The 22,138-nt window shown below is 39.0% G+C and overlaps 1 protein-coding gene across 2 annotated transcripts in view; it reads right to left on the bottom strand.

Annotated features, from left to right (window-relative positions):
- PDE3A (phosphodiesterase 3A) overlaps positions 1–22,138 on the bottom strand; it is a 220,936-nt gene that overhangs the window by 47,511 nt on the left and 151,287 nt on the right. For both annotated transcript variants that reach the window (XM_032193279.1, XM_032193286.1), the window contains exon 3: positions 2,931–3,191. In XM_032193279.1, the coding sequence (XP_032049170.1) occupies positions 2,931–3,191 (261 nt within the window). The remainder of the gene's footprint in view (positions 1–2,930; positions 3,192–22,138) is intronic.

Below are 22,138 nucleotides of genomic sequence, written 5' to 3'. Positions count from 1 at the left end.
GCAAGGCCTTTACGCCCTCATTTGAGTCCACAACTCCTCCAAGTTTGGTGTCATCAGCAAACTTGCTCAAAATACCCTCTATTCCTACATCCAGATCGTTTATAAAAATATTGAAAAGTACTGGCCCTAAAATGGAGCCTTGAGGGACCCCACTGGTGACCATCCGCCAGCCTGACGCAGCCCCATTTACCATAACCCTTTGGGCCCTGCCCGTTAGCCAATTGCTCACCCATCGTATGATGTTTTTATTTAGCTGTATGGTGGACATTTTGTCCAGTAGGATCCTATGGGAAACCGTGTCAAAAGCCTTGCTGAAGTCCAAAAAAATCACATCAGCTGGTTTCCCTTGGTCCACCATACGGGTGATCTTATCATAAAAGGAAATCAGGTTAGTTAGGCAGGACCTACCCTTCACAAACCCATGCTGGCTAGGACCAATGACTGCTTTGTCCCCCAGGTGCGCCTCAATAAGTTCGAGAACCGTCTTCTCCATGATTTTACCAGGCACTGACGTGAGACTGACAGGCCTGTAATTGCTAGGGTCTTCTTTCTGACCCTTCTTGAAAATCGGCACAACATTTGCCAGCTTCCAGTCTACCGGGACCTCTCCAAATTCCCAGGATCGTTGAAAAATAATGGAGAGAGGTTCCGCGATGACGTCCGCCAGCTCTTTCAGCACCCGGGGATGAATCCCATCCGGACCCATGGACTTGTAGGGATCCAGGTGGAGTAGCAAATCCCGCACACGTTCAGGGTCAGTTGGGAGTTTGTCATCCCCACCGTCCCGGTCCTCCAGCTCAGGGCACCCTGGGTCCCGAAGCCCATCATCGGCATTGAAGACAGAGGCAAAGAAGGCGTTAAGCGTCTCTGCTTTGCCTATGTCATTGTCTGTGAGGAGACCTTCCCTATCAAGGAGCGGCCCTATGTATTCTTTAGTTCTCCTTTTTCCATTCACATATCTAAAAAAACCCTTTTTATTTTCTCTCACAGACACAGCCAGCTTCAACTCTAGGTGTGCTTTGGCCACACGAACTTTCTCCCTACTTTCTTCCTATTTTTCCTGCTATATCTCCCCAGTTTATAATAAAACTTTCATGACCTGACATTTTGAAAAACTTATAAAAAGCAACACTTTACAGAAGGTTTTTCTTGGCCACCTTACATTTTTATTTCATCTGATTCTTCCTTTTCTCCAGTAATAGGACTTGTATTGTTTTTCCAAAGCTTTCAAGACAGACAGATAATAAGGGGTGATGATGTCTTTGTGGAGGATTCTGCCGTGATTTTGTAAGATGTTTTTCTTGTAATTATTATGTCATTTTTATAGTTAATAACTAAAATAAATGTCTCTGCAATAGAGAGCTTTGACTCTGCAAGAGGGTTAAGAAATAAAATGGAAGATACATGTGGGTCTGAAGCTCAAGCATACAAACAAATATGTTAACATGTTAACTCCATACCCAAAATACTCAGTGTCAGATGATTAAGGTAAAGACCCTAAATCTATATTTAGACACATAAATAAAGGACTGCAAACATTAGTTTTGTGAACCATAACGCATTCAGGTCAGTGAATTCTTCAGTCAAATTACTCCTCTGTAGCATTAACTCATTTCTTCACCCTTCATTTCTCTTTTCACTGAGAGTTATGCAACTACAAACTGGTATGTGTTCACTGTTTGCTCATGTGATGGCAGTGTTCTTCCATGTATTTTTTCTCCTTACAGAGTAGAGTATAGCCATTACAAACATGTACACTAAACTTAACTGGAACATGTGCTTCAAAACCTGTGAACATCCACTTATATACAGTTGCTACACAGGCAAGAAGAGTAATAATTTTCATCATTAAAATATATTTCAAAAAGAATCACAAGTGTTGCAATTCAGATGCCAAGAAATGCTAAAATGAATGCTTTCTGTGACATTTGAACCATCAAACGTTAAAAGCATTTATTGTGCAATATACTTACATTTAATTGTACATGTGAAATCACATGAAAAAAGTATTTCAGTTTGGTTTGGAAAGTGAAATGTAGGCCTCGCAGGACAGCTAATTAGCAATGAACATGCAATACAAACTTCTTCAAAGCTGATATATTCTTTCTAGCTCCTAACTTCCTAAATGTGGATGGTTAACAACATTAATATCCCTGTTGAATTCCTGAGCATTCCTAAAGCCATCTGTCAAAGCAGTAATATATATATTTTTCCAGTTCAGTATTCTTTTTTGTCTCAAGATTATTTCTCATGAGGTCACAATATCTGTCAAACTAAGTATTGTGATCTTTTTTGTTTGTTTGTTTGGTATATCATTTTGAACTTGGTTCAAAGCCCACAGAGGTCATCATTAGCAATTTTTTTATTGATTTATACAGGTTTTGCACCCCTAGTGAAGGGAAGGAAGAAAAGGCTGAAATTTGTACAAAAATGTAAAATTCCAAACTTCACAGTGGGCAAAAAGGTCCCTTACATTACTGCTTAATACATTGAGTAGGATTGTCACCCCACACGCAGCGGCTCAAATATTTTGAGTGTGAGGGGAATTTCTCTGCAAGAATTAATGGGGAAGACTTGTGATTTGGATGCTGAAAGGCTTTTGCTTGTTCTGCTCCTGATCATTTTTCTCTCACTTAAGCTCCAACCAACACCCATGAGGAAAACACACACATCATCTGTGTGAATTATCTTTTGTCAAATATCATCTTCTAAAGATGCCTGAATCAAAGCTTAGCTGGCCATGAGTTGAAAGATACACAGGGATTGTCTTGCTATGAAAACCACAGTCTGTTCAACTGTTCATATATTGGAGAGCATGATTAGTGCATAAAATGATAATCTAAAGCAAACAATCAAAAATTCCAGAGAGATCTTCCATTAATCTACTGCTCTCCCATAACAAAAGATCAGAGTTACTGTCCAGTACTTACCTTAGGAATAGCTAGTTTTTCTCCTTTCTCTGGACATTCCTCTGAGTCAGAGCAAGTGTAGTTCTCACTGAAGGACACCAAAGGGTTCACCCTTGGTTTGTGGATGGCCTGGAAGGTTAACTGCGTATTAAGCAGGTTGCTCACTGTTCTCAGCGAAGTGCACACATTGGGAGGCAATGAAGGGTCTGCTAGAAGGTCTGTAATGAGCCCATGTGCTTCTCCCATGACAGCGATATCCACGGTGATGCTGGTACCAGAAGACTGAAGAAAACAAAAGTAGTACAGGTAAGGCAACAGAAATGAGCAACCTCCTGAGCAGTATCAGAGGTAATGGTGAACTCTGTTATCAACTTTTATTAAATCCATTACAAACAGAATGGAAAATTAATAGCATGAAATAATTCTTTAAATAAATTATACTGAATAGATTGAGCATCAGACATAACACTCACAGTCTGTGATGAGTTTAGAATTTTATCATATCTGATTTATCAGCTTTCAGCATCTGCAGCTTACTTAATCCATCTGAATGAATTGTTCAGGCTCCCTACAGATACATAGTCAATGGCCAGGGACTATTTGCACAAATAAGTTGTGAGACATAGCTTAGGATGGGAGTAGTCCCTCTTGAAAGATGCTTTTCTACTGTCCACAGAGGGATCTAGGACAAGTAATTTATGTTCAGTGATTATGCTTAGATGAAGTAAATGAATCCCAAGCATATTCTGAGATTTTAAAAATATTTCCATGATGTTAAAATACAGCATTCTTCTCCAACCAAGTGTGTGTTGGGCAGCTATACCAAAATCAAAATAGAGTGAGAATAGAGCGAGAAGTGGACTTTCCAGGTTTTTTTTTTTTTTTTAATTCAGACAGAAGTAATGAGAATAATTACTCTACAGGCTTGTATGACCAGTTCAGGTGGTCCTTAGTCTCCCTTTGGTTTGAAATATATACCTACTTCACATATATCATTTAAAAAGAATTATTAACCAAAGTGATGTGTAAGCAGAAATAGTACCAAGAAGCAGTTTGCACCACTGACATATCTTGCACACCTTACTCAATACATGTACATAATTGTTCTGCACATTACACACTGCAAACCAACTGTGGTCCAGGCAAACTGCCTTCATACATGTAGCCAGGCCATACATCATGCATGTAGGGAATCTAACACAGCTGGAGCACTGGGCTTCCAGCACATGCACAAGAGGCTTGATTCATAACTGCATCTTTGAACTTCTCCAGATTTCCCAACATTCAGCAGCTCTAATTGCCATCCTTCCTGAAACCCAGTAGGGCAATATATTACCACTGAAAGAAACAGTCTATTGCCAAAAGCACAATAGGTGTCAAATCCGTGAATTGACAACTATATGGTATAATTGCAGAAGACTGAGGATTTTTAAAATCCGCTAGGAGGGAGACTGGATCTGTACAGAAGCAGAATAAATAGGAAGGCATCAGGCACATTGTTTGTTGGTTATGAACTGTGAATACAGCAGTGACATTTCAGCCTCACTAGCTGGTGCACTATAAATCACTATAAATTATATGTGGAGTCACTGATTCAAAACGCTCCAAAACCAAACATTTTTCCTTTGCTGTGCTTCTGAAACATAAACCCAGTCCTACTGTTTGGGGCTTTTCAGTAGACATATGTGCAGTCTGCCTGAGATTCCATTCCAGACAATTTTGTACTCATTTGTTTTCGTGTATATCTTAGTGAAATCTATGATACGCTGTTTTCCAAATGGGGAAGTTATGCCTGTGAAAAGAGCATATGGGCTTCTTGGAGTAGCAGGTACATAGCATGGAGAATTGGGCAGACTGCTTAGCAGGAGAGTGATCAGAGTCCCAGCCAGGAATGACTCACCAGTGACATCATTTATGGACCTCACAGTACATCAAAGAACAGCAAAACAGAGCTTTACATAGCTTCACTCTCATGAAAGGCTTTACAAGCAATAGCAGAGCAAGTCTAAGGAAACTGATACATTAGCTAGGTGTAGCTAAACCTCTCCACTCTACCTTCCCAATCACATAGTGTGGGTATCATGTCCTTGGCAATAGCTGTTTCACTCCACTGATCCAGTCCTCATGTCCTACTTCTTGTTCACACAAAGGCAGTATCAGAAAACCGGACTCCACATTCCCCATCCTGTCATACAATCAGAAAAAACCAGCTTCTTCCCCACATTTCTGGTTGATTTTAATTTGCTATCATGACAAAGAAAAGAAACTACTTGATATAATGAAGTGCTTCTTTATCCTACTGAAAAAAAAAAATAATGTCTGAAGTTAATTTAATGGCTCTCTTCATTGCTTAATCTCTCAGGAGTCCATGCTGAAGATTCTGGCAGATGCTAAAGAAAATTCTTAAATTAAAAGTCAAGGCTTGGAATAGGAGGAATTAATTATCTATCTTAGCCTCCACCATGTAAAACAGACCAAAGGGGTGAGAGGGAGAATACATCATTCGAAGTGCGATAGAAGCCTCATACTTTCAGCAAAAATGCATAATCTACAGTTTGAAATTCTATTAAGCCTGGAGCCAGGAGTTGTTGACTGCTGATCAGAGATAGAGATTAATACTTCAATGAAGTAAACACGTCTGACTCAGTGGGCCATATGCAGAGGCCCAGATTTTGTGTTGCAGTACTAATATTTTGCAAAGCAGCCAGCATTGTTCTTGTTGATAAGCACCAAGTGGGGCAAGGGAGAGCCTTGCTCTTCTCAATGGTGTATTTCTGCCACATGGCCTCTGACACATGGGGAGGCCTTGAATCCATGACCCATCAGGATTGCCCAGCTCCAACAATGGGCTCTGCTGTGTTACGTGAGGAGCTGGTGCAGGGGCCACAGGGCCCCTGAACAGGGATGCTACACTCTGGGTCTCCTCCTGCCCTGGGCTGTGTCAGCACCTCACTGCCAAGGACAGCCAGCACTCAGATCAGGTTAGGCACCTTACAAACAGCAACACTGCTGTTGCCCATACCCCTGCCAGGGAAAATAAGTTATATATTGTATTATATATAATTATTATAATTAATATAATATGTAATACATTTATTTATATATAATAATTAATATACATTATAATGTACACTTGATTATTAATATAGTAAATATTATAATAATAACATATAAAAATGTAAATATAAGAATATAAAAATTAAAAATATAATAAAAATAACATGATGTATAATTAATACAATATATATATAATTGTATATAATTGTATATATTGTACAATTATTATAATATAAATATCATATATTGTAGTACAGTCTTGTTTGAACTACTTGTAATACTAACACACTCAAGCCTTACAGCATATTTTAAAGGAGAAGGATCATGCTTAAAATCAGTTTGAAGAAAAAAGCAGGAAGGACGTCTCTCTTTCACCAGATTCAGTACATTAACACATTAACAACATATGCTAAATTTATAGTTTGTATGCTAAAATGTAATTGAATTGAACCTCTATATAGGAAAATATTTGTTACTGTTGTTGTTGTTGTTTGGCTGGTTGATTTCCTGGCAGTTTGAATATTTCATCCATTTCAGAATGAACTTTGAATACTATCAGACTACTCTGACTAGAAAAAATACAGATACTTAAATGACTATTTCCTTAAAACCATTATAAAATGAATGCATGATTTTTTTTTTTAAAACTGTATTTTTTGATTCTCTAATATAAAACAGCAAATTGCTGACAATTTTAGATTGACATCATAGTATATATGCATATACACCCATGTACAGATATATGTACAGTCTTTTTTAAGGGTAAAAGTGCATAAAAAACACATGTTCAGATTTGATATGTGGTTTTCTATTAATGTGCATAGCCTCTGCATGAACTGATCTGGATTCTTTCCAAACCACTTTACTCATCTAAACACAAAGACCGGATACTTGGGAATACAGGCATGAATAATGTTTGCAACCAACAAAAAACAAACAACCCTCTAACTTGATAAAAATAGAACAAACTGACCAACCAAAAGCAAACACCCGTGCTAAGGTGAATTTTAATTTCACACTGGTGAGTATTCATTTATCAATCTATGCTAATAATTGTGAATTCAGTTTCCTCACAAGCATTTTGGAGAAGGCTGGGTTACTGCTCACTTTGTGACTTCATTCTCACTCTGATTTAAGCGATGTCATGCAGTGACTAAAACCAAAGAGTTCTAGGGCATGAGAACAAGAAATTGAACAGACAAGAAACAAAAGTAAGACCACATCAACTATGCTCTTTGATAACTAAGTTAATGGATAAAATATGTTCCTTACAATGCTGTAAAACAGTTGGCATTGTTTTTATTATTTTATTATTTTTATTTTTATTTTATTTTATTTTATTTTATTTTTCCTTCTATTTTTAAACTGGCATTCAGGTGGGTATTTGAGGCTGTGATAACACCTGGGAATCCCAGTGGATTCCCACTTCTTGTCTGTATTCAGGCTTCATTTTAGGTACAGAAATAAAAGAAAGGGGTTCTGTCCTAAAAAAGTCATATGGATAAAAAAAAAAAAGGTGGCAATATGATGGTAGAAAGCATTACAGAGCAGGGACAGACCCACACACTTCCTAGCACCAGCTGCAATCATCCATACTTGCATAGGTGAGGGCTTATGGGGAACTTGTAAGAAGTGCCCATGAAGTGCCCATACTACCGCCAATTTACAATACCAAATCACAGGCAGCATGTCCTACTGTCACACTGACAATTTTTGTCAGAGCAGAGAATTTTTATCTTCTAGGAATGTTCTTAAGTGCAATAGGAAAACAATGTTCTGGTAAATTTTAATGATCACTTGGCATTTTCAGACTTGAATAATTCATTTTGGATTCCATAACATGGCTGGAACAAAAACTTGCAAAATTTGCATAACCTTCTGTATGCTTTTATATTACATTTTGCAAAATCCCATTTATTTTCTTCCATTATATTATATTATGCAAAAAAAAAAAAATAAAATAAAATCTGAGAATAGTTTTTACTCACTAGGGGAAAAAGCAGATAAAATTGTGCAGAAAAAAAAAAAAAAAAAAAAAAAGTAAAAATAACAGAATCCTTTATTCACAAGACCTGATACATAAATTTGGTTTAGAAGTTGATCAGTTGACCCACCAGTGAAGCAAATTTGATGTTTTTATATGTAATGGATGCTCTACTGCAAATAAAATTCTGTCCCCCACCTTTCCTCAATTAGTATTCTGCATATGTTTTACATGAAACTGGACTCATCTAGCTTAACTAAAAAAATACTACTCTCTTTCCACCCCACAGTAAAGGATGTCTAACATGACTACACTACACAAAACAGTCAAAATTTAAGCATAATAATAACATAATAATACGAGAAAGGAAAAAATAAAACAGTTATCAAATACAAACCACAAATCATTTCACATAACTTCACGTTAAAAAAATAAAATATTCATTTGCTGTGGCTTGTAGAGGGAAAAAGCATTAAAGGCAGAGATACTGGCCTTTCACCACATTACACTCGAGAACACTCTGTAAGTGAAAGAATGCGGGAGGCAGGAGGAGAAAAAGGAAAAGAGCAGCATCCAGCATATCTTCAATCTTCACACAATTATGAGCAACAATAAATCACAATTTGATATAGTTTCCAAGTCACATCATGAGCAGCCAGGCCAAGCTCTCTGGAAACAAAATTAAAAGCAAATATAATTCTCCATTATTTTAATGTCCACAGAGCGATTTGAAGGGTAAACATGAATTGGCTTCTATGGAAATAATGAATCATTTTAAAGGCGCCACAAACTTAACTACTCCACCTTTCACTGGATGACTAAGGAGAAAAGAAAATCATGTGTACAATTCTTTGACATTCTGCTTTTCTGCATTTAAAGCTGCAGAACTGCTGTCTTACTCAGACTTCTTATTTTTATTTTATTCTGATCTTGTCCTAACACAAGATTTGTGTTTTTCTCTTTGCCTGTGAACAGTTATGAGATTTCTGATGATCTTTTCTCGTGAAGCATAGCATTTCCACTTCTGTCTGGAGGTGAACATGCCACAAGCTCTGTCAAACAGGCATATTCTTTGGTATATAGAATATATACCAAATATAACACCTATATATAACAAATATAACAGAATATAACACCTTCCTTTTGTCCCAGCATACTGATCAGAGAAAACTTTCCCTAATCACTAATGTGACCGCTGATTTTACTGTTGATGCTTTAAAGCACCCAGAAGCGTGTAACCATAAAACAATCTTGTGTGAGCCATAGGGATTACAGTTCTGACTGTAATCTGGGTACATGGCATTTGGGCTGGCATCACCATAACAACTGAGCCTTTCCTGGTAACAGTTAAGCTGAACTCTGGTCTGCTCAGGAGGAAATGCTGAGACTAACACACGTGGTGCACCTGTAGCCAAAGCACTCACCTGCCCCATGTCATAGGGGCTCCTAGGACCAAAGTGCAGCCAGCAGAAATTTTTAGTAGTAGTTCTGCAGACAGGAGATCCAGTAAAATGGGGCTCACTGTAGGGCTGTATTCTGTGCCCCCTCGGCACTTGCTGCAGTGTGATGACCCTGTTTCCTGACAACAGCCCTGCAGGAGCATGGTCAGCAGCAGGCGGACATGCTGGGAGCTATGGGCACAGTGAGGAGCAGGTTTACACTTCTCTCCCATAATCCATCTCTGTGTTAAGCTTCCAGTTAGCTACTACCAAAAAAGGCCACTAATTTGGATCTTCCTCTGATATCCCATCATACGTCGTAACAAGATTTCTGGGAAGATAGTAATCTTTGGTGCTTCTTCCCATCTGTCAAATTTGCTTTAAACCATCAGACGGCACCATCACATAAGCCTACTTTGTTCAGAAAACCAGTATGAAAACAACACCATTTTTAAATGGCTCTAACATTTAATCTATTCGGACTTTGCAAATCATGAATATGGAGTCTTTCAGAAAGAGGCAGGGTCTGAGGAAGAAACACTTTGCTTCTCTTACAAGATCTGTGGAATGCATCTCAATGTTTACAGCAAACTTCATCAGTGGCTGCAGGCACCATCTTGACGTCCTGCACCCCTGTTTTAGGTGGCAACATTCACAGAGCTCATGGCTAAAGCTGACTTAACTTCTTCCATTACAGGACCTTTCAGTTTGTGATAACGTTGTCAGCCAAAAAGCTCAGACTCAACTGGCTTGTGCCGGGTATTTGCCTGGGGTGAATTATTTCAACATTTGAGAAAAATTGTTCAGACATTTACAAGAACACTCTTGGAGTGTTTTATTCATGCTAAGAAATCTTAGTAAACTGATACCATTTAATCTGCAGCAGGCACTGAGTGTGCGTTAAGGCCTTTTGCCTTACCCCGGAAAAAAAAAAAAAAAAAAAAAAAAAGCTCACATGATCTCTGCGGTTGGCCAGAAACCAACCACCAAACTGCCTGAGGATGCCACTGGCCCTATGTGCGCACACCTCCACACGCTACTCACATGCCTCATGTGCTGTGCACAACATCCGAAGGGGCAAAGGAACAACACATTTAATCCAAAATTGCACTGTCAGTCTCTAGCTCAGACTTACACCTCAATTATTCTCCCTTCTTGCTGAGGGACAAGGTCATGGTAATTGTTATCACTGCAGTGTTAATATAATTGTTATCACACTGCAGTGATTGCTCCTCTTTCCAGTGTCTAGGCTTGGGTGAGCATCTCTCTTGATGGGCCACAGCTGCTCAGAGGGAAGTCTGTATCAGAGCTTTAGCAGCAACATCTGCTTTAAAGCAACAATGTGCAGGAGACTCTTTTGCATATCATAGGTAGTAGGCAACCTGATATTATGAATACTCAGGGGGTACTTTAAAAAAAAAAAAAAAAAAACAAAGAAAAAAAAAACGTATCTTAGAATACATTTTAGTCCTAAGAAGTTTTGGTGCCGTCTGTAATTTTCAAGGGAAACTCACTTCTTGCTCTCAGGTCACCTAAACAAGCTTTATTGGATTTTTAAAATGCAACAAAAGAAAATCTTTTTGCAGTTGTTGGCAAACAAATAAAGACAAAGATAGATGCAAATGCACAAATCATCTCAAGGAGTGGGGTCATTAGTTTTGGTAAGATTTGAGACCCAAAACTAGGAAGCCTGCATCTGAGTGAGTTCACATACTGGATGTAACCCAAATCAATGGAAGAATTCCCCACTGTCTATATCTGACAGATGGCACCTTAAATTTACCAGTGCCACCAGCACCAGTGTAAAGTAGTACCTAGTTTTCCATGTTCCCTTCTGCCCCAGTGGGACATAAGTATTTCCCCCCATAAGCCACAGAGGGAGGGGGCTAGGGCCTGTCACCCAGAGCTTGAGCTGTTGGTAGCACCACTGCTCTGCAGGACACCAGAACAGTGCAGGGCAAGCTGGAACGAGATGCACTTGGGCTTGGCCTCGAGGTCCAGGGGAAGTCCCAGTTCAAAAAAAAAAAGACTCGTGGAGGAGTTTTGGTGACTGTCTGCATAAGGCATTCCACAAGAAGGATCCAGGGTGAGCAGCTCCTGGATGGAGGCGAGAGCACAGGGTGAACTTCCTGGCAAAGAGCCACCATTTTCATCTTGGAAACCTTGTGGAAACTCTTACGCTTATGCTTGATGTTCTCAGCAGAGCCTCAGGGACTCAGTCACCCAATTCCCAGGGACTTTCCATGTGATTTGACTGCCTAAAAACCTTAAACTATCATGACTATCCCAGTCTGAAGAACTATTTGACGATGTAGAGCAGATCACAGAATCAGCCATAAACAGTTGGGGCTTATTATTTAAGAAGTAGACACAACTCCAGCTAAACTCAGAACTTTAAAAATTATTACTTTTCTTTAAAACACAGCAGATGGAAAAAAATAAATTCTAAATGGGGTTCAAATCTGCTTTGAATAACACAGACTGAGGAATACAATTCTGTACTACAGAGACTGTCCTCAATTGTCTTACATTATTGTTCTTCAATTTGTACATCAGATGGTCACAAATTGGTAGCTTGAAGCTGATAGTTTGCATTCATGTGAAGAAAACAGTGACAACCGTCTTCAGTCTCAACTTGAGATGTAGCAATATCAGCTGGCCCAGCAGGAGCAGGATGCAGGGTGCACACGTTGCGGAGGATATGTCATCTATTAATACCTGGTGATCTTACCCATGTGAGTTTACAGTTCCAATAACCCAACTGCCTGCTTAGCACAGGAAGCTATTTTGATTCTATGGTGAACTGAAACACAGCAGCCAAATACACAGCATGAGTTAAAAAAAGATTCATTGAAAGCAATAATCACCATTCTGCCTCCTGCCTACTAACTAATCCTCCCACATTTTCAACTTGACAGTCTCAGTTACACTAGAACAAAGCCAAAGGAACTGTATACTCCTGTATTTTATCCCTTTCAAAATATCTCAGCCTCTTTCAGGATGTAGCTTGGGAAGTGATATCACAATTATCAGCAAGTTGCAGAAATACATATGAAAACTACCCCATCTAAAAGTTCATGTCCACCTCAGTCCTTCACCATGGACATTAAGCAGAACAGTATGATTAAATACCACTAAAGCAATAATGCAAATATATTAAGATAAAAGTTTTTGTTTGTTTGTTTGTTTGTTTGTTTGTTTGTTTTTTGGGGGGTGGGGGGCGCTTTCAGAGAATTGCTACGGAGAGCATCGCATATGTTCTTAAATACTAGAAGTGAGCTGGCATAAATTGGGGAAGAAATCAAGCAACTGGGGAAAAAAAATTGAACTCTGAGGTTTAAAGAACAATTCAATGAGTCTTGCAAACCAGAATAAAACAAAAATTAGAATCTAGAAAATCTTCATCACTGAAGTTGCAGTTAAAGTGTCTTTAAAGTTCAGTTTGTTCTTTCTGAAATTATGACAGGGATTTGGAAATTAGCCAACTGTGTATCTTGTGCTGTATTTTGCATGTGCTGTAGGAAAAAGAGCAGGAAGATCTAATGAAACTCTTCAGGCAGACAGAACACTAATGATATTTAGTGGCTGAGTTTTCAGAGTGCTTTCACTTAAACCAAAGGCAGGCATAGATACTCTGAACTTTTTGAAAAAGATAAAATCTGAGGTTATGAAAATCAGGTGATTGCCTCACCGTAATCAAATCGGTCAAATTTTAACACTATTTCCTTCTCCATCAGTCCTCGTGGTTTGCATTATTTTCTCTCTCCTGATTTAGAGTGCTCACACTAATACCAGTCAAATAACCATCTAGCCTCCTCCTCCTCCTCATGACTTAGTCACTAATGAACTCTGTGAAAAGAATTAAACATTTTTCTTTAAGACTCAGCTTTGGATTCTTACATTATGACTCATTCAAGACAAGCATCTTTTACCTTACGGACTTACAACCACCAAATCCTCCATCATCAGCACTGAAGAGTTGAGATTTCTCTCAAGAGCAAGCTACTTCAACATCCAAAGCCAGGACATGCAAATGGCACACTAAGCATGCACTCACTATATGTGAAAATCACCTACCTCTCCTCAATTACATATAGGAAGATACTTCAGTAAAGCAGCAGATCAAAGAAGAGAGAAACAGTAATTCATGTGCAAGAAAAACAAAACACTATCCTTTACATGTCTTCCGTGATGTTTAAATGATTTTCTGTGCTTAACACAGATACAAGCTGACAGACCAGCAAGCCCTGAAGACTGTTTCCAACCTACTTCATTCTTGACCTGCAAGGATTTACTTAAAGACACACTAGGTTATTTTATACTATAAGCTTACTTTGCCTTTGTTGTCACAAATGAGAAAAAACATTTCCATGCTGAGATATAAGGTGTACAGCTGATCACAGCAAGAGGTCAATGGCTGCATAAAATGGTCGTTTTCAGTCCAGAGTTCTGGCCTACAATCTATGACCCAGATGCTAAAGGCTCTGTGACTTTCTAAGAAACCTCATCAATCTTTAATTTCTTTTCTGAATCTGGTGACTGATTAGTTCTGGGTTAGCACAGTTTTAGTCTAAGTAAGGACCTCCTTTCCTTTCAGCTGGTGGCTTTTAGGTTGTGAACATCTCTTGACTTACACTTTAGACAAAAAAAAAAAAAAAAAAAAAAAAGAAATAAAATGCAGATAATAACCCTACTTATTATATGTTGATTGCCTCTCAATTCTAATTAGAGATTCATCCATCTGCGCTTCTGATTCATGAACATCTCACCATACCGAACTCTGAGCACCTGGCTCAGGATCTCCACTTTTTGATGAGGGTCAAAACACTTCTATGCTTGGAAAGCTTGGATTCAAATTCACATCTAAATTTAGCAGCATTGGCTTCTCATTTACAAGAGACAACCAAAGCCATAGAGACCAAAAAGCAGATCATGAAGCATTTGTGCTTACACTGGCAATCCATCTAGACAATGATTTCTACAAAATCATTGTAAATTTCTACACTGACTTACGCTTTCTTTTTGGATGTAGGTGTTAAGAAAAAAAAATCAATTGTGGTTACACATGTGACACATGTTATTTAAAATGTTAAATTTTAAAATGTTAAATGTACACATATTACTTAAGATATTAAATCGCTTTGCAAAGTTGAATTTCAGTGATTCATCTGAATATACTCCAGTAAGAAATGAATGATGATACATTAGTGAGTGCAAAATAAGCCCTTATGATTACTGAACAGATTAAGTAGGCTGAATTTGGTGGGACAAGATGACCCACTGAAACCCCAGCAGCAGGACTTTTTCTGAGAAGCATCACAATAGAAATATCAAAATCACATTTAAAAGAGAACAAGTGAATGCTTAAGACATTGCTTCTTTCTGAGCACACTGCCCATACTCAGGCAAGCAGCCTGCTGGTACTCATACTTTGGTACAGGTGAGGCTTGTAACACTCCTACCTCTGCTGACGCTGAAGAACCATGTGCTGCTACGGTGAAGCTAACTATCAAGTCCTACATTACCACAGAGTCAACTCAAAATAAATAGCACCGTCTGATGGGTAAGTCACCTGCAGCACTGACATCTATTACTTTTCAGACAAGTAATAAGGTACCTCTGCCAGGAGGCATGCACATGCAAGTACATGCTGAACCATGCATTTCAGAGCATGCAAATTTTGCTGAGGGTGGCAGCAGCACAGAGAGTATACTACACTGCCCAGGCAGCTGGCACACAGCGTACCACACAGGTACCAAATCCTGAGGGGTGAAGCCCACCAGTGGCAGAAGAGAGGTCCTATACACAACCTAGCCACCAGCTACCACTGGGTGTGTCAGTGTAGTGATCTTGCATCAACACAGTTCATCTGAATGCAAGAAAAATAACAAGTGTGGAAACCTAAAGAACTATGGAGAAGTATAGAGAATACATAAAAGCAGGACAAGGGATCAGGAGGAAGAGGGAGACATATTGATAGGTTGAAATCAAAGAGGAGGACACAAGGAGGGCTACTTTCAAATCAGCTGGCATTAGTGCCTTAAAACCACACAGAGCTTCATGTTTCCTGGCAGATGGGTTAAAAGGCTGCTCTGAATTTTTAAAAGGGTGTGTAGGAAAGCAGTACCAACATGTAAATCTCTCCTTTATCATTGAAAATCATCTATTTGAAAAGGTGTATCAGTAGCAAGTTTTGGTAGTTTAACTCACCAGGAATCTTACTAATCAGTGGACTTATTACTGATCTGTTTGCTGATAACACTTCACTTTCAGTCACACAAATTTGCCACAGAGCTGTCTTCCACAAAGAACAGTGTCCTGAGAAACTAGAAACTGGGTTTCAAACTAGGCAGCTCAAGTGTTCTCACTTTATTGACAACTTTATTGTCAGTATTATGTACCATGACAGAAAGGTACTGGCTTGGGAATTTCTGACAACTTAAAGGGCTTATTTTAGCTTTGTTTCAGCAAAATTTAAAACATTTTTTATTAAAATATAGGAATGGGAATTCATTTCAACTTTGCAAAATTTAAATCTTCACTTTGAAAATGTTGAAACAAACTTGCTTTTATTTTATTTTATTTTATTTTATTTTATTTTATTTTTTAATTTCATCCGGAAAAATTATGACTTCTTGTCTGCAAAACAGCCTGGTACCCACATTCGCACTTTTTGCCACATCAGACTTCTGCAGTGCCTTAGTGTGTCGCTCACATTCACAGGTTCATTGTTGATTTAAATAGGACTGATCCATAATGGTCTAGATGCTGAAGATGACTTCAGTATTCTGGTTTGCTAAGAGTAGTGACCTAGTGTAAGATATTTAATTAGAAGTCTCCCTCCACAGTCAGCTTAACTTTAAGAGGTGACTCAGAATAACAAACACGTAAGACCACTTTGATCACAAAGAAACACTTGACTTCCTACCATTTACCTTGTTGAAGAGCCATGTACATCTCTCACTGCCAAGCTTTATGTAATCATATTTGTTAACCTACTGAAACAGACAATGAGCCAAACTGTTTGCCATACAGTACTCTAACAAAGCTGATGTGCATTTAGTCTTCCTACATCTGCATTATCTCCCTGACTGCTTCAGTCTGAGTCTGACTGGTGGTCCCAGACACCCCTTTTATTCTATTAAAGTTAAAAAATATATATAAATAAGTTTACTGACCAATTCTCTCTGCATACACCTCTGCTGCTCCTAATGCATTTGGTGGGATTTGGGGCAATAAAATAAGGAATCAAAGTTCTCCAGAAAGAATAAAAAAATAATAAAAAAATGAGTTAATTATTTGTTCTTTTAAAAGAACAAATTCTTAGCAAAATGCAGATTCCTGTAATTCCCAACAAAATGCTAATACAGAGCAGGAAACATAAAACAGTAATGCTCACACTGTGAAGCACTGGCATTTTGCCAGTAACATGAAGCCAGCCCTTAATCTGAATATGAGTTTATTTGTATCCATCTCATCTTTTATTGCAAGCAAAAATGGCTGTAGAGAGCAGAAACATTCTATCTGATATTACAGCCAAACGAAATAACTTCACCAAATTAAACATGCTCAAAAATTATCCACTTGCCCTTTTAATCTTCACCGATAGATCAAAGATATATGGTGGATTTCCTGTCAATAAAATCAAGGTGGCATAAGAAGGCAACACGATGAAGTTCCACTTTGTTCTTCTTTTTAGGAAAGATGCTTTCAATCAGGAAGGGATTTCTCTGACATGATACAAATATGCCTTTAAGCCATAACTAACTGTCTAATGATCTAATTCTATACAGACTCAAAGTAATATACTCACACTTAAAGACATTAATAACTCAGTTTAACTTGGGGGATGGGACTTAATTGGAAAGAAAGGAATTAACATTTAGTTGGCCTTTTTATAAACAGAGAAAAAAAAATGTAAATCAAAAGCTGTCTCTAAAGGCTAGCTAATCCTTTGTGTATAAAGAGAACCAGATGAGCCCATGCCAGTTAAGAACAAACAGACAAGTTGCAAATAGGACTTCATATTTAACTCCAAAGCCTGATTTGTGTGGATTTAGGTGTACTTAGTAACCAGGCAAAAAAGATAAAAATCTCATTCTAACTCTATGTATGATTTAGGGGTTTCTTCTCTCCTTCAAGGGCTTGCTTATGTGATCAGCCTAAATGAGAAGCAATTAAAAGATGTTTTGCCAAGTCAACAGTACAAATTATTTTACATAAAACCCTTCCACTGACATACTTCTAACCACACACAGTAACTATTTTTGCTTGTAAAATGACATTCATTTAGGTCTGTATAAACTATTTATGAATCCACCTATAGCACAGCACAATGTTTCCTCCATGCACTGAGCTGACAGCAGAGCAAAACCCCACATGGCTCCAGAAAAGCTGTCTGGCCTCTGCTTCCCCTCCTGCAGCAGCAGCAGCAGCGACGGTCCAGACACCAGCCCTTTGTTACTGATGAGAATGTAAAGAGAAAGGAGATCAGAGCACAGGTCATCTGCTGGAATGGAGCCACTGCCTCGTTTGTAAACTGAGTGATGCCAACTGGGAGCTCCCAGTGGGATGGAGTGAGGAAAGCTGCAGTGTCACTCCTCTTTCTGATGGTCGCTGGCTCCCAGACTGTCTGCTGGTGTCAACAGAACAGGAAAAGGGGAGAGGGGGCTATGTGGCACAAATATGAGGACATCCAGCTGCTGATGTGAAAAGCACAATGGGAGAAGGGGATGTGAGCTTCACAGAGGGCATGACAGCGAGAAATTTGTGGAACAGCTGGTTTAAATACGCAATCAATGCTAAAGCACAGATACTTCCATAAATAAACACACCACAGCACCTGGATACCTGATGCTAGGTAACTGCTTAAAAGGAGTCAGGCCTTCAGAAAGGGTACACCATAACGACAGCGGTGCAGCTGAGCAGAACTTTTAATACATCCTGTTACGATCATGCAGTTTTATGCGTGAAAAAGCCTTTCCTAGGGATCAGCAGATGGCACTATTCTTCTTTCAAATCATGACTTCACCTCTGCTGTGCACATACCATGCTACCATCGTTTTGGGAGGAAAAAATTCTTAATCCTATTTTTTTTTTTTTTTTCCCGCTTTAATATATAAGTATTAGTCCAGTAGCCTCTTACAGTTTTCATTCTTTCCAATGATCTTAAAAACCTTGTATAAACAACATAGAAATCACTGCATCTGGGGGACATGGAGGGAATCTCATAACATTTTCAACTGACCCTCATGTAAAAATGTTCTGCAGTAGAAGGATTACAGATATTTCTGTAGGAATACAGAACTCCCCAGCAATAAATGCAGTGCTTGACAACTGTATTAAGAAAGCAGAATGTCTTTCAAGAAGTAAGTCAAGGATAGCATATACATACACAAATATATCCTTTTACCCTCCATTTCTTATGTATTCTACCAGAGCTGCTAAAGATGCTAAATTAATAATTATGCTGTGTTTAGTAAGAAAGCATTCCCTAAACTTGGTTGAAGATTATTTTACTTACTTAATATTTATCTGTTTATTGTAAAATAGAGCTGCTGAGAGTATCCACAAACAAATTGTATTGGAGGATAGAAAATTAAATAATATTGCAAAAAATGATAATAATGAAACAATACAAAAGCTGAAAGAGTGCTTGCCTGTGCATGCTCATGTAAGCATGATTTATGTCAGCTTCTTGGATGTGGTTTTCAAGAAGATATGAACTGTTTAGCACCAAGTTTGCTATTACATACAAGGCTCCAGTGGCTATGGAAGCAAATCCAGAATGCAGATGACTTGGAAGTACAGAAAGGGCACATTAAAACTGAAGTCTCAAAACCCTCTCATCCTAGACAGGTATTGTGTTTGTTGTTGTTGTTGGTTGTTGTTGTTTCTTCCCAGTCCACCAAAGGACTCATCTGCACTCAAGAATTTATAAATTGGTAACTTTAGGGGCAAATTTACCTGCAGATTGACTCCTCTAACTTCAGCTGGTATCACAGAAGAACTGAAGTTTGCCTGCTATGCTTGAGAGTTGAATTCCCTCACAAATTATTTTTTTTTGTTTTTCTCCAAGCAACTCCCCCCCTTTCAGCTCCTAGAAGTTGACAGGCTGCTTCCTGTTCCATGATCTGTGAATCATGATGCAAATGCCAATTGCTACTCCCCTGTGAAATTAAATTAGGTATCAGAGCACAGCATGAGCAATAAGTTTCCCTGTGATGCCAGCCCTAAAGAAACTGTGCTCTCTCTTCCCCCAGCTGAAGAATGGAGTTCTGAAAGCAAGGTCAAGTTGGTTATTACTCTTTGTAGTCTCCAACCTCCACCAGTCTGCTCAGAGCCAGCTTAAAATAATTTCTCCACTTCCTAGTCATGAGTATAATGGTACCAAATTTAAAGAGTCCAATAATTCACTATATTTATTTGTGTGTTCCTCTGTAACCACTTAACACCATGTGAATTGCAGCAATGCTTAACATACACAGAATACCATGATAAATCACCAGAACTTAGTGCATGTCATACAGCTGGAAAATTGGTAAGACAAGGGTAAGCAATATTAACACATGGCTTATCGAGCAGAAAAAGGGGAGTATATGCGATGTTGCTGTTTCATGCCTTTCAATAGCACTTTGTTAAGCTATAAAATATTCACACTTGGAAAGATCATAGGGTTATGTTGCCCTGTATTATTTTTTTTTCAGACTGATGCCCCTTGGTAACTTACACACATCTTTGACACTGCAGTGTACTCTGAGCAAGGAAGCACCATGGGGGAAATTGAAAGTGGTAGAAAATAAAACAGTAATGTATGACAAGCTGGTTTGAGAACAAAGATTATTGCACATTCTGGAGCCTTTGGAAATCTTGCATTGGTTTAGAGGAGATTCAAACTGTGCTTGAGTCTAAACCAGACTACTTTGCCTCCTTTCTGCATCACCACAGAGCCCATGGGATCCAGCCACTTGCTTCATGGAAAAATAACAAGTGCTCCCACCTTGCATTTCTCCTTCCTTTGTCCTGAGAAACCAGTTCAAGGACCAGACTGGTCATCTGCAAGAAGCATGAGGCCTCCACAGCCTTCTTCTTCAATATCTAGTCTAAGCAGGCTTTCCCTTCCCCAACATCCATGTGCTCCCCTGTGGGTTTTGTGGGTTCATCCAGGATCATTTCCCAAAGGGCTCAGTCCCCTGGAAATCTAATCACAGTCCTTCTCTTCTGGTTTAGCTGCCAGACAAGGGCTGCTGTCGGAGTTACCATGTCAGCAGGAGATTGTTGTGGACTTCAAACTCTGCAAGGTCCCCTGCACAGCTACTGTAGGGATGGCTCAAGCACAGCAAACTAAATTGGTTTTATGTACATCTTGTGCATCTGGTACTGAGTTACCAGTCATCTCTAAAGGATTATAAAAGGACTAAGTTCCATGTCAGTGCATAGATCATGTCAGAATCCATACTCCAATGGTATTGTCTGAAAAATTCAAAATCTAAACTTAAATAGCTGCTCTTTGCTGCTAGTGCTTATCACAGTGTTCAGCTTGCACATTTGTTCTGCAAGTTACTGAGTCACCTGCATCTGAGAGACTATTAAATCACCTCAGAGCCAAGCCATAGGTCTGTTTATTGCCCTAAGTTCTCAAAAGTATCCTTCTGTCATTAAAAACAAAAACAAACTGCAAAGCACAACCATCTGGAAGCTTTCAATATTTGGTAGCCAAATGAATGTAGAGCAAAACCTTCATCTATGCATACCTCTTATCAGATCCACTTAAGGTAACAATATCCCACAAAAGGTCCTCTGGGTTTTCTGGAAGTCGCAGAGGACTCGTTGCCTGTACAGTTAGCAAAAGCTTTAGACCACTTCTGGGAATGCAAATGAATAGGATCCACGTGATCCCAGTAATAAAAGGCTCCTGTCTCTTTACAAAGCATTGAAATGCCATCTGGCAATTTTGTTGACGTCAGCAGGCACAGAAAAACAACAACCACCTCCCCCAAAAAAGCAAAAGCCTTGAGCGGGAGGGGGAGGAATGCAGCCTTCCTCCATGCATGTGCACTTCAGGCTGGTGTTACTAAAAACCTGCTACAGCAGCAGCACTGTCAGCTGACAGAGCAGTAATTCTGTGGTGGGCAGCGCAGGCAAGCATGTTATTTTCTCCTGCTTTCACCTTTGCAGATCTCCTCTGAAAAATGGGGTCTCTCTTGCTCTCCTTAAGCTACTGAAGATTTTCAGAGTAACTGGTTAAGTCTCATGAGAAAAAGACGTCAGTTTTCTTAGGGAGGGGAAACTGTTGCAAGCACACAGGGTAATGAAGAACACCAGGTATCTAATCTCTGACCTGGCAAAAAGCAGGAGTCTGTTACCTCGTGGTACTCTCCCTCCATTGACAAGTCCCAAAGCACACACAGAAAGCAAACATCAAAGCAACTTGTTTTTATATCACTGAGAGTTCCTTGCCCCTCAGTTTAAGAGACAAAGCATTAAGCTACATGAACTATATCCTCTCCATTATTTTGTCTTGTCACAGTCAGCTTGCTGAAAGTTTATGCACAGGGAACAAATCTCTCAGGGTAGAGTGCAGGGAAAGATATAAGGCTTCCAACAACACGCTGGTAAATTTGCAGAGTATGGAAAAAGCACCACTCATTTTGTCTACTTTGACTTAATTTCTTGCACATTCATCTGGAACATGAGGAAAGAAGTTCTGTACTATTTATGTAAAATTTCACATAAATATTTCAAGATGA

The sequence above is a fragment of the Aythya fuligula genome, chromosome 1 (assembly GCF_009819795.1).
Source record: "Aythya fuligula isolate bAytFul2 chromosome 1, bAytFul2.pri, whole genome shotgun sequence".
Classification (NCBI taxonomy): domain Eukaryota; kingdom Metazoa; phylum Chordata; class Aves; order Anseriformes; family Anatidae; genus Aythya; species Aythya fuligula.
Note: the sequence above shows the minus strand (reverse complement) of the source record. Positions and strands in the feature narration are given on the sequence as shown.